This window comes from Oncorhynchus masou, chromosome 16 (genome assembly GCF_036934945.1).
Source record: "Oncorhynchus masou masou isolate Uvic2021 chromosome 16, UVic_Omas_1.1, whole genome shotgun sequence".
Taxonomy (NCBI): Eukaryota; Metazoa; Chordata; class Actinopteri; order Salmoniformes; family Salmonidae; genus Oncorhynchus; species Oncorhynchus masou.
In genome coordinates this window covers 20,089,458-20,104,272 of record NC_088227.1, presented here as the reverse complement: position 1 = coordinate 20,104,272, position 14,815 = coordinate 20,089,458, and the positions used below count along the sequence as shown (strand labels likewise).

Sequence of the window (14,815 nt, the reverse complement as noted above, 5' to 3'; positions counted from 1 at the left end):
CAAGCTACTCAAACTGCCCCTGCAGCCATAAAAAGTTAACTATAATCAACAGAGAAATATGAGCCTTAGGTCAAATCCGGAAACTATCACCTCGAAAACAAAACGTTTATTCCATATTTTAACTAATGGGTGGCATCCATGAGTCTAAATATTCCTGTTACATTGCACAATCTTCAATGTTATGTTATAATTACGTAAAATTCTGGAAAATTAGTGCTGACTCTGCGTGCAATGAACGCAAGAGGTGACACAATTTCACCTGGTTAATATTGCCTGCGAACCTGGATTTCTTTTAGCTAAATATACAGGTTTAAAAATATATACTTGTGTATTGATTTTAAGAAAGGCATTGATGTTTATGGTTAAGTACATATTGGAGTAACGACAGTCGTTGATTGATTGTTTTTATAAGATAAGTTTAATGCTAGCTAGCAACTTACCTTGGCTTACTGCATTCGCGTAACAGGCAGGCTCCTCGTGGAGTGCAATGTAATCAGGTGGTTAGAGCTTTGGACTAGTTAACTGTAAGGTTGCAAGATTGGATCCCCTGTCGTTCTTAAGCCGTCATTGACTGACTTGCCTAGTTAAATAAAGGTGTAAAAAAAAAAATCAGCACCCATAAATACCGATTTCCGATTGTTATGAAAACAACTTGAAATCAGCCATTCCGATTAATCGGTCGGCCTCTTGCCCTAACCCATCTGGACAAGCGGAATACCTATGTAAGAATGCTGTTCATCGATTACAGCTCAACATTTAACACCATAGTACCCTCAACTCATCATTAAGAGACCCTGGGTCTCGACTCCACCCTGTGCAACTGGGTCCTGGACTTTGTGACGGGCCGCCCCCAGGTGGTGAGGGTAGGAAACAACTCCACCCCGCTGATTCTCAACACTGGAGCACCACAAGGTTGCGTTCTCTGCCCTCTCCTGTACTCCCTGTTCACCCATGACTGTGTGGCCATGCACGCCTCCAACTAAATTATCAAGTTTGCAGACGACACTACAGTGGTAGGCTTGATTACCATCAACGACGAGACAGCCTACAGGGAGGAGGTGAGGGCCCTCGGAGTTTGGTGTCAGGAAAATAACCTCTCACTCAACGTCAGCAAAACAAAGGAGATGATCGTGGACTTCAGGAAACAGCAGAGGGAGCACCCCCTATCCACATCGACGGGACAGTAGTGGAGAAGGTGGAAAGTTAGAGCGCCTCTTCAACCTCAGGAGGCTGAAGAAATTTGGCTTGTCACCAAGAACACTCAAACTTTTACAGATGCACAATCGAGAGCATCCTGTCGGGCTCTATCACCGCCTGGTATGGCAACTGCTCCGCCCACAACCGTAAGGCTCTCCAGAGGGTAGTGAGGTCTGCACAACGCATCACCGGGCAAACTACCTGCCCTCCAGGACACATACACCACCCAATGTCACAGGAAGGCCAAAAAGATCAAGGACAACAACCACCCGAGCCACTGCCTGTTCACCCCGCTATCATCCAGAAGGCAAGGTCAGTACAGGTGCATCAAAGCTGGGACCGAGAGACTGGAAAAACAGGTTCTATCTCAAGGCCATCACTGTTAAACAGCCATCACTAACATTGAGTGGCTGCTGCCAACATACTGACTCAAGTCTCTAGCCACTTTAATAATTAAACATTGGATGTAATAAATGTATCACTAGTCACTTTAAACAATGCCACTTTATATAATGTTTACATACCCTATATTACTCATCTCATACTGTACTCTATACCATCTACTGCATCTTGTCTATGTCGCTCGGCCATCGCTCATCCATATATTTATATGTACATATTCTTATTCATTCCTTTACACTTGTGTGTGTATAAGGTAGTTGTGAAATTGTTAGATTACTTGTTATATATTACTGCACGGTCGGAACTAGAAGCACAACATTTCGCTACACTCACATTAACATCTGCTAACGATGTGTATGTGATCAATAAAATATGTTTTGAAGACTCGAGGCTGTAATCGCTGCCAAAGGGGCTTCAACAAAGTACTGAGTAAAGGGTCTGAATACTTATGTTAATGTTTATTTCCATTTTTTATTTTTGCAAAAATGTCTAAACCTATTTTTGCTTTGTCATCATGGGGTATTGTTTGTAGGTGGATTATTTTAAAAAAAATATATATATATTTTTTTTTATAATAAGCCAGTAACATAACAAAATGTGGAAAAAGCCAAGGGGTCTGAATACTTTCCGAATGCACTGTATGTTGGTATAAGTCAGTGTTGATGGTTAATGTAGATATTTTAACCTTATGACATCAATATCCCTATTTGCCCAGCTGTAGTGGCTGCAAAGGTTGAGGTCAAAGGTGAGCTGTCATAGCAAAATCATGGTGTGTTATTTCACATATTAGTAATTGATTGTCAATATTTTTTTATTAACTGTTTGTAGCACCTTGCAGTTTAGGTTAAAAATGGTTAGGCTTAGTTTCTACTCTGTTGGTTATGAGTAGGGGTGCAGATCAGATGTTGCTATGCCATAACTGTCTGTCCTGCTACCTAGGCCTACTTGTCGTCTTGCTCATTCAGTTGTCCTTACGCCACACTGAAGCATGCCTAACATTGTAGCAATGTTATAGGCCTCAACTTGTATTTAGTTTTATACCTCCACCTTTAATCAGGTTGCTGCCAATAAAGTTTATGGTGGCAAATAAAAGCAGATACGATCCTTTTCCGTTGACAATGTAATGAAGTAGGCTGGACGTTTCTCTTCTGAAGTAGCTGTCATCCCTGAGATGACAGCTACTTCAGAATAAAAGTACTTTGAGGCAACATACGTCTCTCAAATCATTTGTGAATGGCAGCCAAAAATAGCCTTTCTGTGAGAAACAAGAGGATTGCAAAGAAATACAAAATACTTAATTTAGCCCAGTACTGACAAAAGGCATTTTTGGCTGTCACATAGTGTTAGTGTCTGTGCTGAAAATTTGGTTGATCTTTCCATCTCTGACAGACTGTTTGAACACTGAACAAAAACGTAAACATGTAAAGTTTGGTTTCATGAGCTGAAAGAAAAGATCCCAGAAGTTTTCCCTAAGCACAAAAAGCTTATTTGTTCACATAGCTGTTAATGAGCATTTCTCCTTTGCCCAAATAATCCATCCACCTGACAGGTGTGGCGTATCAAGAAGTTGATTAAACCGCATGATCATTACACAGCTGGGTACAATAAAAGGCGACACTAAAATGTATAGTTTTGTCACACAACGCAATGCCACAGATGTCTCAAGTTGTGAGGGCGCGTGCAATTGGCATGCTTACTGTAGGAGTGTCCACCGGAGCTCTTGCCAGAGAACTGAATGTTATTTACTCTACCATTTATCATACTGAAATAAGTGGAGTATTTTTCTCTACGGTCACTAAGTAGGCAAGGCCTACTTCTGCCCAAAAGACTTCTCTTTTTTAATCAATCAATGTGATTTTGTTTCACTGAATCTCCATCTGTAGGCTATATTTGATTAGTTATGATGCTGGGCAAATAAGTTGGTGTAGCTCATCAATTTGTTTGCACATCTATTACTGATTTTTAGAAACACTTAGCATGCAATGTAAATCAAGTGTAGTCCTATTATTGAGCTCACGTATAGGAAACTTCAAAAGCCCGCGGAGGTTGTGAAATATGAACATGAGACGCGAATGCTTTTGAAAATATACAGTGCCTTGCGAAAGTATTCGGCCCCCTTGAACTTTGCGACCTTTTGCCACATTTCAGGCTTCAAACATAAAGATATAAAACTGTATTTTTTTGTGAAGAATCAACAACAAGTGGGACACCATCATGAAGTGGAACGACATTTATTGGATATTTCAAACTTTTTTAACAAATAAAAAACTGAAAAATTGGGCGTGCAAAATTATTCAGCCCCTTTACTTTCAGTGCTGCAAACTCTCTCCAGAAGTTCAGTGAGGATCTCTGAATGATCCAATGTTGACCTAAATGACTAATGATGATAAATACAATCCACCTGTGTGTAATCAAGTCTCCGTATAAATGCACCTGCACTGTGATAGTCTCAGAGGTCCGTTAAAAGCGCAGAGAGCATCATGAAGAACAAGGAACACACCAGGCAGGTCCGAGATACTGTTGTGAAGAAGTTTAAAGCCGGATTTGGATACAAAGATTTCCCAAGCTTTAAACATCCCAAGGAGCACTGTGCAAGCGATTAATATTGAAATGGAAGGAGTATCAGACCACTGCAAATCTACCAAGACCTGGCCGTCCCTCTAAACTTTCAGCTCATACAAGGAGAAGACTGATCAGAGATGCAGCCAAGAGGCCCATGATCACTGCAGAGATCTACAGCTGAGGTGGGAGACTCTGTCCATAGGACAACAATCAGTCGTATATTGCACAAATCTGGCCTTTATGGAAGAGTGGCAAGAAGAAAGCCATTTCTTAAAGATATCCATAAAAAGTGTTGTTTAAAGTTTGCCACAAGCCACCTGGGAGACACACCAAACATGTGGAAGAAGGTGCTCTGGTCAGATGAAACCAAAATTGAACTTTTTGGCAACGATGCAAAACGTTATGTTTGGCGTAAAAGCAACACAGCACATCACCCTGAACACACCATCCCCACTGTCAAACATGGTGGTGGCAGCATCATGGTTTGGGCCTGCTTTTCTTCAGCAGGGACAGGGAAGATGGTTAAAATTGATGGGAAGATGGATGGAGCCAAATACAGGACCATTCTGGAAGAGAACCTGATGGAGTCTGCAAAAGACCTGAGACTGGGACGGAGATTTGTCTTCCAACAAGACAATGATCCAAAACATAAAGCAAAATCTACAATGGAATGGTTCAAAAATAAACATATCCAGGTGTTAGAATGGCCAAGTCAAAGTCCAGACCTGAATCCAATCGAGAATCTGTGGAAAGAACTGAAAACTGCTGTTCACAAATGCTCTCCATCCAACCTCACTGAGCTCGAGCTGTTTTGCAAGGAGGAATGGGAAAAAAATTCAGTCTCTCGATGTGGAAAACTGATAGAGACATACCCCAAGCGACTTACAGCTGTAATCGCAGCAAAAGGTGGCGCTACAAAGTATTAACTTAAGGGGGCTGAATAATTTTGCACGCTCAATTTTTCAGTTTTTGATTTGTTAAAGTTTGAAATATCCAATAAGTGTCGTTCCACTTCATGATTGTGTCCCACTTGTTGTTGATTCTTCACAAAAAATACAGTTTTATATCTTTGTTTGAAGCCTGAAATGTGGCAAAAGGTCGCAAAGTTCAAGGGGGCCGAATATTTTCGCAAGGCACTGTATGTTACTATTATTTTCTATGGGTCTCATGATGAAGATACTTTACTCCTGCTTCTTGACGAAGCAGAGTTACGGTAGGAAAAGAGTTGAGACGTGGATCAAAAAAGCATGGGCTTGCCTTGGGCTCCTTTCCAAAATATCACTTTTTTTGGTTGGCATGAAGGAAGTTATGGGAAAAATATTATTTTTTGATCATTTTTATATATTCTTAGCCTACTATAAAATGTGTGTTGTATGTGATCAGGGTAGCCTAAGTGTGTCTTGTCTTTTTCATGGACAAATTAACTATTTATTTCATGCGCATGGTGCAGCCATATAAACTTACACACTATTCCTATACATATTCTTATTTCCAGTACAGTTACATTAATCTTTAGAAAGAGGAGAGGTGGTGTGGTACAATTTTGTATGTTTTTTTATTTTTTTAAAAAGCTAAACTAGCTTTTTGCCTGTTTGTAAATGGTACAACATGAGAAAACGGGAGCAGGAGATTCCAGCTGTGTATTGACAGGTCGTGTTTTATATTGAAAGTAACTTTTTTTTGCTTCAATGGAGTGACCAGAGGCGTGCTACTGTAGTTTTCCTTTACAGGAAATACATTAGTGCAACAAATTCAGTAGAAAATAACTTAATTTTCATCAGATGACAACAGAAGTGCAACGCTATTTGGCTGGCAGCCACACAAGTAAATGAGCTTACACTGCAAATGTAACCCTGTGCGCTGAGAGTCGGGAAGCAAGTTCAGGGAGTGACTGTTTTATTAAAAAGAACACAAACACTAACAGCACACAGACATGAAACTGGAACAAAAACTCCTGGGGAAGGAACCAAAGGGAGTGACATATATAGGGAAGGTAATCAGCGAAGTGATGGAGTTCAGGTGAGTCTTACGACGCGCAGGTGCGCATAACGATAGTGACAGGTGTGCGCCATAACGAGCAGCCTGGTGACCCAGAGGCCGGAGAGGGAGCACACGTGACAGCAAAAAGGATGCGTTGCCAATGTATTTCTAATGTTTGCCATAAAAGGAATGTAGCCAGCTACATTTTTATTAAAGTTAATTGTGCATGTTTACCAGAGAAAAGTAGCTCCACATCAGTCATAGCGCTGTCTGCTGATAGAATGCCAATTGGTGAATTAGTGTAGAAGTGCAACTGAAGCAAAAAAATTGTCTGAGGTGGAGCAGATATTACAGTAAGAAGCATTTTAAATCTGTGTTTACAAAATGCAGACATATTTATTATGCATTCTTATTTTTCTGTGTGGAAAAACACAGAATTCTGTGTTAACTAGCAAATTACACTTAGGGTTCGTGTTATCTGAGTGGCTGAATTAATAAGGAGACGGCACATCGTATAGTGTTAGCATTTGTTTTTGTTTTTTTAAATAAAAGAAATTGTGGTACTTTTACACCTTTTTCTCCCTAATTTTGTGATCTCGAATTGGTAGTGGTACAAGGAAATCCCGGCCTGCCAAACCCTCCCCTAACCTGGACGACACTGGGCCAATTGTGTGTCGACTCATGGATCTCCCGATCACGGCTGGCTGTGAAACAGGCTGGGATCAAACCCAGGGCTTTAGTGACGCCTCAAGCACTGCGATGCAGTGCCTTAGACCGCTGTGCCACAGAGGGGGCCGTGTTCGCTTTCTGCCGTGTTTGAGAAGTCATGAGTTATCTATACAGCTGCCACTGCTATCTGGATTTTTTTGCGTTTCCCTCTCCCTATTCTCCAAGCAGGGCAGGCAGCCCGTTGCTGTCGCAACTCCAGATTCCACACAGACACAGCGTGTACACTTGCTGCACCAGAGATGGTACTGTTCTTCCTTCAGACAAGTATGCGTCAAAGCCTTGTTTATTTGCACAATGTCTCTAGTTCACAGTCTAAACTCACCAAAAATGACATTTGGTAGCTCCTACCTATCTGTAACTTATGAGCTGGATTGCCTGTCTTTGCAATTAGTTTTTTTACCGTTTGTACTTGTTAGCATATTTAGCTTAGCAGCCTCCATGGAAATTGACTATTACTTGTGCTAATTTTGACAGCATTCTGGTAATAGATGCCGATTGGGCTTTTTTTTGTCGCCCACTTGTGTATTTAACCTGTAATACCGCAAATCCTGAGATGAGAGAAGGATGTTATGAAAATCTGGGTACCGCCCAACCCTACTGCAATGCACAGGAGACCATTATCTTAGGCCTCCAGTGTTTGCCCCATATGCATTTCAATCGTAGACGTCACTGTAGATGTAAAGATGTATCCCCCAGGGAGATCCATTCACCCCCAAGCAAGAAGCCCCCTGCTAAGTCTGCCACTGCTGTTGGGGAAAAAAATCCTGGAGGAAACGCTGGGCGTCAGTAGGTCCTATTTGACATGATGGATGCCTCATATGCCGAGTCCCTTTACCCCCTTTACACAAGTATTTGTGAAGTCCTCTTTCTCTACAGAAATGGATAGACTGTTCACAAGTAATTTTATTTGAACTGATTAGAGTTGAGGCTGGACCTGAGCCAGTGGAACATTGGAGCTGGGGCTTTAGTGAATGGCCTACAGACAGGCCAGATAGCAGAGGTAATTCATGGAAACAAGCTTTACTGGTTAAATGTCTCTGCTTGTCCAAGCTTTGGAAGTGTGGTTGTTGAGCAGTTGGAAACCCTTGACTTGGCTACTGACCAGTTCCAATGTAGAACAAAGGTGATTACAAACAGACTGCTTTTTCAGTGTTGGGGCACCACCGGCTTTAAGGGAATCAATGGGGTAAGCTTAGTTTACTGCTAGTCTGATTTTGCTTGTAGCCTTGTGCCACCATTTACTGTTTCCCCTCACAACAACCTATAGAAAAAGGTTCCCCCCCAGCCCAAACCACCTCCTAAGCCTCTCCCTGCTTGTCTCTGGGCTGTGCTGGCTGTTCAGAGGAAGTCTCTCCAGGCCACAGCCAGTCTTAAGATTTCCCCATGTTGATCTGTGTGAGATCAGCAATATGTAATCGTCTTTAGCTCAAGCTTCCCCAGGGCATTAGTAGTCACTGTGTGCGTGGCTGAATGTGGTGTGTGTGTGTGTGCCCCAGCAGGGCTAATGTCCTGCTCAGCAGAATGTGGTGTTGAGTTTCACTGCTGCCTTCTGTTAGGCTTTGTTTTAATCAAATGGATTTCAGATAGAGGCTCTACAGTTTATGTATTTCATTATTCATGTTTGCCATGCTGCTGCACTTTACTACTCAGTCTTGGAGCTTAATCCCAAATTAATATGTGCTGGTCTACTTGTCAATAGTGTATTGTGGTTGTAAATGATCTGTAGGGGTTTTGTGTAGGCCCAACCTTTACATACAGTGCATTCGTTACAGCCTTCTAAAATGGATTACGTTACATTTTTTCTCTCATCAATCTACACACAATACTCCATAATGACTAAGTGAAAACAGGTTTAGACATTTTTGCAAATGTATTAAAAATAAACATCACTTTTTTATTTAGGAAAGTATTCCGACGCTATGGGGCATCCTGTTTCCATTGATAATCTTTGCGATGTTTCTACATCTTGATTAGAATCCACCTGAGGTAATTTCAATTGATCGGACATGATTTGGAAAGGCAGACACCTGTCTATATAATGTCCCACAGTTGACAGTGAATGTCAGAGCAAAAACCAAGCCATGAGGTCGAAGAAATAGTTCGTAGAGCTCCGAGACAGGATTGTGTCGAGGCACAGATCTGGGGAAGGGTACAAAAACATTTCTGCAGCACTGAAGGTCCCCAAGAACACTGGCCTACATCAATATTAAATGGATTAAGTTTGGAACCACCAAGACTCTTACTAAAGCTTCAGACCCCTTGACTTTTTCCATGTTTTGTTACGTTAGACTTATTCTAAAAATGATTTTTTTTTCTCAACAATCTACACAAAGTACCTCATAATGACAAAGAAATGTTTGCAAAGTTTCTCCCATTCTTCTCTGCAGATCCTCTCAAGCTCTGTCAGGTTGGATGGGGAGCATCGCAGCACAGGTCTCCAGAGATGTTTGATCGGGTTCAAGTCCGGGCTCTGGGTGGGCCACTCAAGGACATTCAAAGACTTGTCCCGAAGTCACTCCTGCGTTGTCTTGGCTGTGTACTTAGGCTCATTGTCCTGTTGGAAGGTGAACCTTCGCCCCAGTCTGGGGTCCTAGTTTTCATCAAGGATCTCTCTACTTTGCTCTGTTCATCTTTCCCTCGATCCTGACTAGTCTTCCAGTCCCTGTTGCTGAAAAACATCCCCACAGCATGCTGCCACCACCATGCTTCACCATAGGGATGGTGCCAGACATGACGCTTGGCATTCAGGCCAAAGAGTTCAATATTGGTTTCATCAGACCAGAGAATCTTGTTTCTCATGGTCTGAGAGTCCTTTAGGTTCCTTTTGGCAATCTCCAAGCGGGCTGTCATGTGCCTTTTACTGAGGAGTGGCTTACATCTAGCCGATCTACCATAAGGCCTGATTGGTGGAGTGCTGCAGAGATGGGAGAACCTTCCAGAAGTACAACCATCTCCACTGAGGAACTCTGGAGCTCTGTCAGAAGGACCATCAGGTTCTTCACCTCCTTGACCAAGGCCTATCTCCCATGATTGCTCAGTTTGGCCGGGCGGCCAGTTCTCGGAAGAGTCTTGGTGGATCCAAACTTCTTCCATTTAACAACGATGAAGGCCACTGTGTTCTTGGGGACCTTCAATGCTGCAAAAAATGTTTGGTACCCTTCCCCAGATGTGTGCCTCGTCACAATCCTGTCTCGTAGCTCTACGTACAATTCCTCATGGCTTGGTTTTTGCTCATACACTGTCAACTGTAGGACCTTATATAGACAGGTGTGTGCCTTTCCAAATCATGTCCAATCAATTGAATTTTCCACAGGTGGGATTCCAAGTTGTAGAAACATCTCAAGGATGATCAATGGAAACAGGATGCACCTGAGCTCAATTTCAAGTCTCATAGCAAAGATATACTTATGAAATAAATAACTTTTTAAAAAATGTTTAAAAAAATGTTTACCTGTGTTTGCTTTGTCAATGTGGTATTGTGTGTGTGATTAAAAAAATAATAATAATAATAATATTTTTTTTAGAATAAGGCTGTAATGTCATAAAATGTGGAAAAAAGTCTAGGGCTCTGAGTACTTTCCAAAGGCACTGTATATACTGGGACTGCTTGACACACATCTGTCGACCCAACAGACTATGGACCAAATAATCGACCAGTTGACTATTTGGAATCAGCCCTTATACACACGTAGTTACTTGTTTTGAAAAACAATGAAAGATTTAAGAACAGGTCTTTTAAATACTTCAGGGTGAATGTCTGTTGCTGCAATGACAACATACTCGGTGCCACACCTCCTGTGTGTGTGACTCAGTGCTAACCTCCTGTGTGACTGTGTGTGTTTTTTGCCAGACTTCAGCCATGGCCACGGCAGGCGCAGGACCAGGCGCAGGACCGGGCACAGCAGAGCCAAATCGGCCAGGCCCGCAGAGGAAGATGTCCACCACAGGGGAAAGCCTGTACAAGGTGCTCGGCCTGGAGAAAGGAGCTTCCGCTGATGACATCAAGAGAGCTTACAGGTAACATGCTCTCGTGGTATGACTACCATTAATGTGATGACTGTTGTTTGATCAAATTAACTATGTTTAATTATTACGTGATTAAATTAATCATGTAACAATGAACTCATTAGCAGTCTTGGGGCACCACGGGAAAGTTATTTAACGAGTTGCTATCTCCCGACTTAAACTCTAAAGGTATAAATATCTCTTACCTCAATAACAGTCAATTATGAATTATTATTACCTCATATCAGTCTTATTCTGAACGTCATTGACCGCACAGAAATACTAATAATCGCACAGAAATACACAGTACAGATTATATTGATTACTAACATAATGCAATGTAAAGTCCCAAATTGACTAACAAAGCATGACTGGGTGGGGGGCTGCTACTGCTGCCATCTTTGATTCTCACCCAGGAGTGAGAGTCATGACAGTCCCCCTCTGGTTGTTTTAATCTTGTAATTATCTTGCAAGTTGCACACCACCATAAAAATGTCCACGAGATGTCCTGGTTGTGGATCCAGGACATCCCGTGGGGGGGGACAATACTCAGGCTGTCTCTGGTTGTTATAGCCACATAACTGGTAAGCCTGTTTCTCCATTTCCCAATGAATTGGTCCATCAGATGCAAAAGAATGGACTTCTAATGAGTTATAAGCTCTCTATAGGATTCAGAGTTTCATATAATTCATATGTGACGGTGTGGACTAAGATGACTGAATTCATCCATCTGTCCATCCATCCATTTACAGGAAATTAGCATTGAAGTACCACCCAGACAAGAACCCAGACAACCCGGAGGCTGCAGATAAGTTTAAAGAGATAAACAACGCCAACTCCATCCTGAACGATGACGGCAAGAGGAGGATCTACGAAGAGTACGGCTCCATGGGTCTCTACGTGTCCGAGCAGTTTGGAGAGGAGAGCGTCAAATACTACTTCCTCATGTCCAAGTGGTGGTTTAAGGTGAGAAAGAATACCTCATAACCCCTCTAAAAACCACCTTTTAGTCTAACAGGGCAATATTTGAATACTCTGTTGACCTTGACCCTCTGGACAGGTTATCCTGGGTGTAGTCAGGACTGCAGTAGCCTCTGACAGTGGGGTGATTAACCCATCCTGAGTCCCAGCCTACTGTCTCTGTCTGTGATGACACACTGACTGGATTGCTTTTACAGCCATGTCACCCACACACTCATCACACTGTATTAGACATTACTATGTCTACTCCATTCATTAGACACCCTTCTATCTTGTGGTGGGAGTGCATTGACAGTCTATTAATTCAAGACTTGTGTGGAAGTGTATTATTGCTTTGAAAGGTGTCATCGTTACCTCCCTCTGAACCTGTCAGTGTACTGTGTTTTTTGCAAAGCGGTCTTTATTTAGAACTGTGTTGTGTGTAGCTGTGCTCAGTCACTCTGAGATGTGAGGCCTTTGATGCTGGGTAGAGTACAGTAAGTAGAGTGGTTGAGATGCAGAGGGGACGATCCAGTGACTGTCTCACAAACCTCACTCTGCTTTCATCTACAAAGAAAAATACAAAGCACAGGAAATTACAGGGAGAAACCAAACCGCCACACGTATTTATACCCTAGAATGCACAGTGCAATAGGATTATTAAGCGCACCACACATATTACATTGGATATGTAGCATTGAAAAGCAGAGAGCTCTGAGGGCAAAGCCACTGTCTGAGCCAGGAGGTCTCTGCTGCTAGCATCCACTAGCTTCTCTCACTGGGCCACCCTGTAGATCTGAGGCCAGATATGTAGAGGTTCTCATGGGAGCAGGATGACGGCGGGTGGCTGTCCTGACTGACAGCTGTGTGTTCTGTCCTTGTGCTGCAGACCATGGCCGTGTGCTGCACCGTCTTCTCCTGCTGCTGTTGCTGCTGCTGTTGCTGTTTCTGCTGCGGGAAGTGCAAGCCGCCGGAGGAGGATGATCACTACCAGTATGTGGACCCAGAGGACCTGGAGGCCCAGATCAAAGCAGAGACGGACGGAGGTGAGAGCACGCTGGGATGGGGGGGGGGGGTTTGTATGAGAGTGGAGGGGGGATTTTGGTTTGATGGTGGGTAGTCTATGGGAGAATGTTTGGGGCACCAGTAGGTGGGCTGGGGACTGAGAGTGTGGTGCTACACATGCATGTATATTATAGACTCTCTGCTATAGTTGGACTAGAGGTCATGGGGGGAGGGTAGCCGATTTAAATGCAGTATGCCCCTCGGTCCCTGTCCTTCTCCTGAGTCCTTGGCCCCTCCACTGTACCTCAGCGGCAGGCAGCCTCGCAGATGTCGGTTTTTCAGCCTGAATTAACGCTGTCACTTCCTTTCAGAGCATAGGAGCCGGAGAGAAGCCGATTAGAGGGAGGAGAGGCGGGGAAACCGCAGAGCACAGATGGGGCTAGAGCTGCCAAACAGAGATGGGGGGGAGAAGCGTCAGTGTCTAGCTCTGCTAGGCAGAACTCCCGGTCTACAGCACCTGATCCTGCTCTGGAGGTTGTGGCTGAAGGCTAGCCCATAGATTACCTTAATGAAGCAGAACAGCTAAAAGTGCATGTATTTATAGCTCACACACACTGAATGAGAGACTGCTGGCTCATATCACAGAGGATATGTGCTTTGTATGACAATCCTCCTTTACCACAAGGATACAAATCCTTGTGGAAATGTTGTTTGGTATTTCTGCAGGTCAGCTTTCTGTTTGAAAGCTATGGATGTAGTGTACAATAACGTAAACATTAACCGTTAGAAATGTCAAGTGTTACTTTTCTGCCAACATTTCAAACTCGACAAGAAGCTTTGTTTTACCCTCTACCATCCAGGTCAGAACAGGGACAGGGGCTGGGACAGAAGTGAGATGAGGATGATTAATAGCACATCCTCAGATCTGACAGGACTGTATTGTCTGCTTCTGCCTCCTGTGTCGTGTCCTCGACTGGTTGGTCTGAGGACATGACTCGACTCCTTGACTCATGTTGCCTGTAAACACGGCAGCAGGAGAGCTCAGATCACTCAATAGCAGACAGTCCCAACGACTATACTTCTAAATGCCTTGTCAGAGTGATCAGCGACCACGGTGACCCTATAGTCATGACCCTAAGCCCAAATTGCTGTCGCACTTTCAGTATAAGAAGTTATGAAATGATAATGCATTGTAATTTACTATTGGTTTCAGAGATATTTGAATGTTTAGGCGAATACCTAGGTGACATGAGTAACCTAACAAAAAACAGGAACTGTGCTTCATTTACAGTACCAGAAAGCTAACCAGGACATGACAAGCTAACAACCCCAGGGCGGTATGGGGATAACACATCAGTATACTCTGTCCCAATGAGCAGGACAGGTTAATCTCGTTCTGACAGAGTGGTGTTTTTGTACGTTTCTGTTTTGATCTACCAGGTGACACGGTAATCATTGTCCAGCCCATACCTGTAGCCGTACCTATAGCTGTATCGAGCCCTGTGGCTGAGAGCATCAGCCTAGGCCCTGCCATCAGCCTAGGCCCTGCCATCAGCCTAGGCCCTGCCATCAGCCTAGGCCCTGCCATCAGCCTAGGCCCTGCCAGTCCAGTAGGTGACAACCCGACCAGTCCAGTGGCTGCTGAGAACCCAGGCGAAACGCTGCCGGAGTCTAAATGACTCGTAAGCCCCCAACCCCGTCTGCCTGATGTACTGGCTGTACTCATCCCATCTGCATGGTGTTGTCCATCCATTACGCCCCAGACCAACCCGTTTCACCGTACTGTATTAGTTCGTAGTGACACATGTTCTGCTGTTTGGTAGTTCGACTGGCTCACTAACCATCTATTCTGTTTGCCTGTCAGTGCTGCATGATGTCATGGCTGTTACTTCTAAATATTTTCAGCATGGCCACATGAGCTTACCTTGTCTATAATGTCTCTGCAACCTTTTCACAACAATCATTTCAGTGAATT

At 43.4% G+C, this 14,815-nt stretch overlaps 1 protein-coding gene across 3 annotated transcripts in view; it reads left to right on the top strand.

The window, feature by feature from the left end:
- Positions 1-14,815, top strand: part of LOC135557629 (dnaJ homolog subfamily C member 5-like) — a 31,530-nt gene that overhangs the window by 9,645 nt on the left and 7,070 nt on the right. For 2 of the 3 annotated variants that reach the window (XM_064991089.1, XM_064991090.1), the window contains exons 2-5: positions 10,721-10,887; positions 11,628-11,841; positions 12,725-12,881; positions 14,281-14,522. In XM_064991089.1, the coding sequence (XP_064847161.1) occupies positions 10,730-10,887; positions 11,628-11,841; positions 12,725-12,881; positions 14,281-14,519 (768 nt within the window). In that variant the 5' untranslated portion in view covers positions 10,721-10,729 and the 3' untranslated portion in view covers positions 14,520-14,522. The remainder of the gene's footprint in view (positions 1-10,720; positions 10,888-11,627; positions 11,842-12,724; positions 12,882-14,280; positions 14,523-14,815) is intronic. The other variant, XM_064991091.1, reaches the window with a different exon arrangement.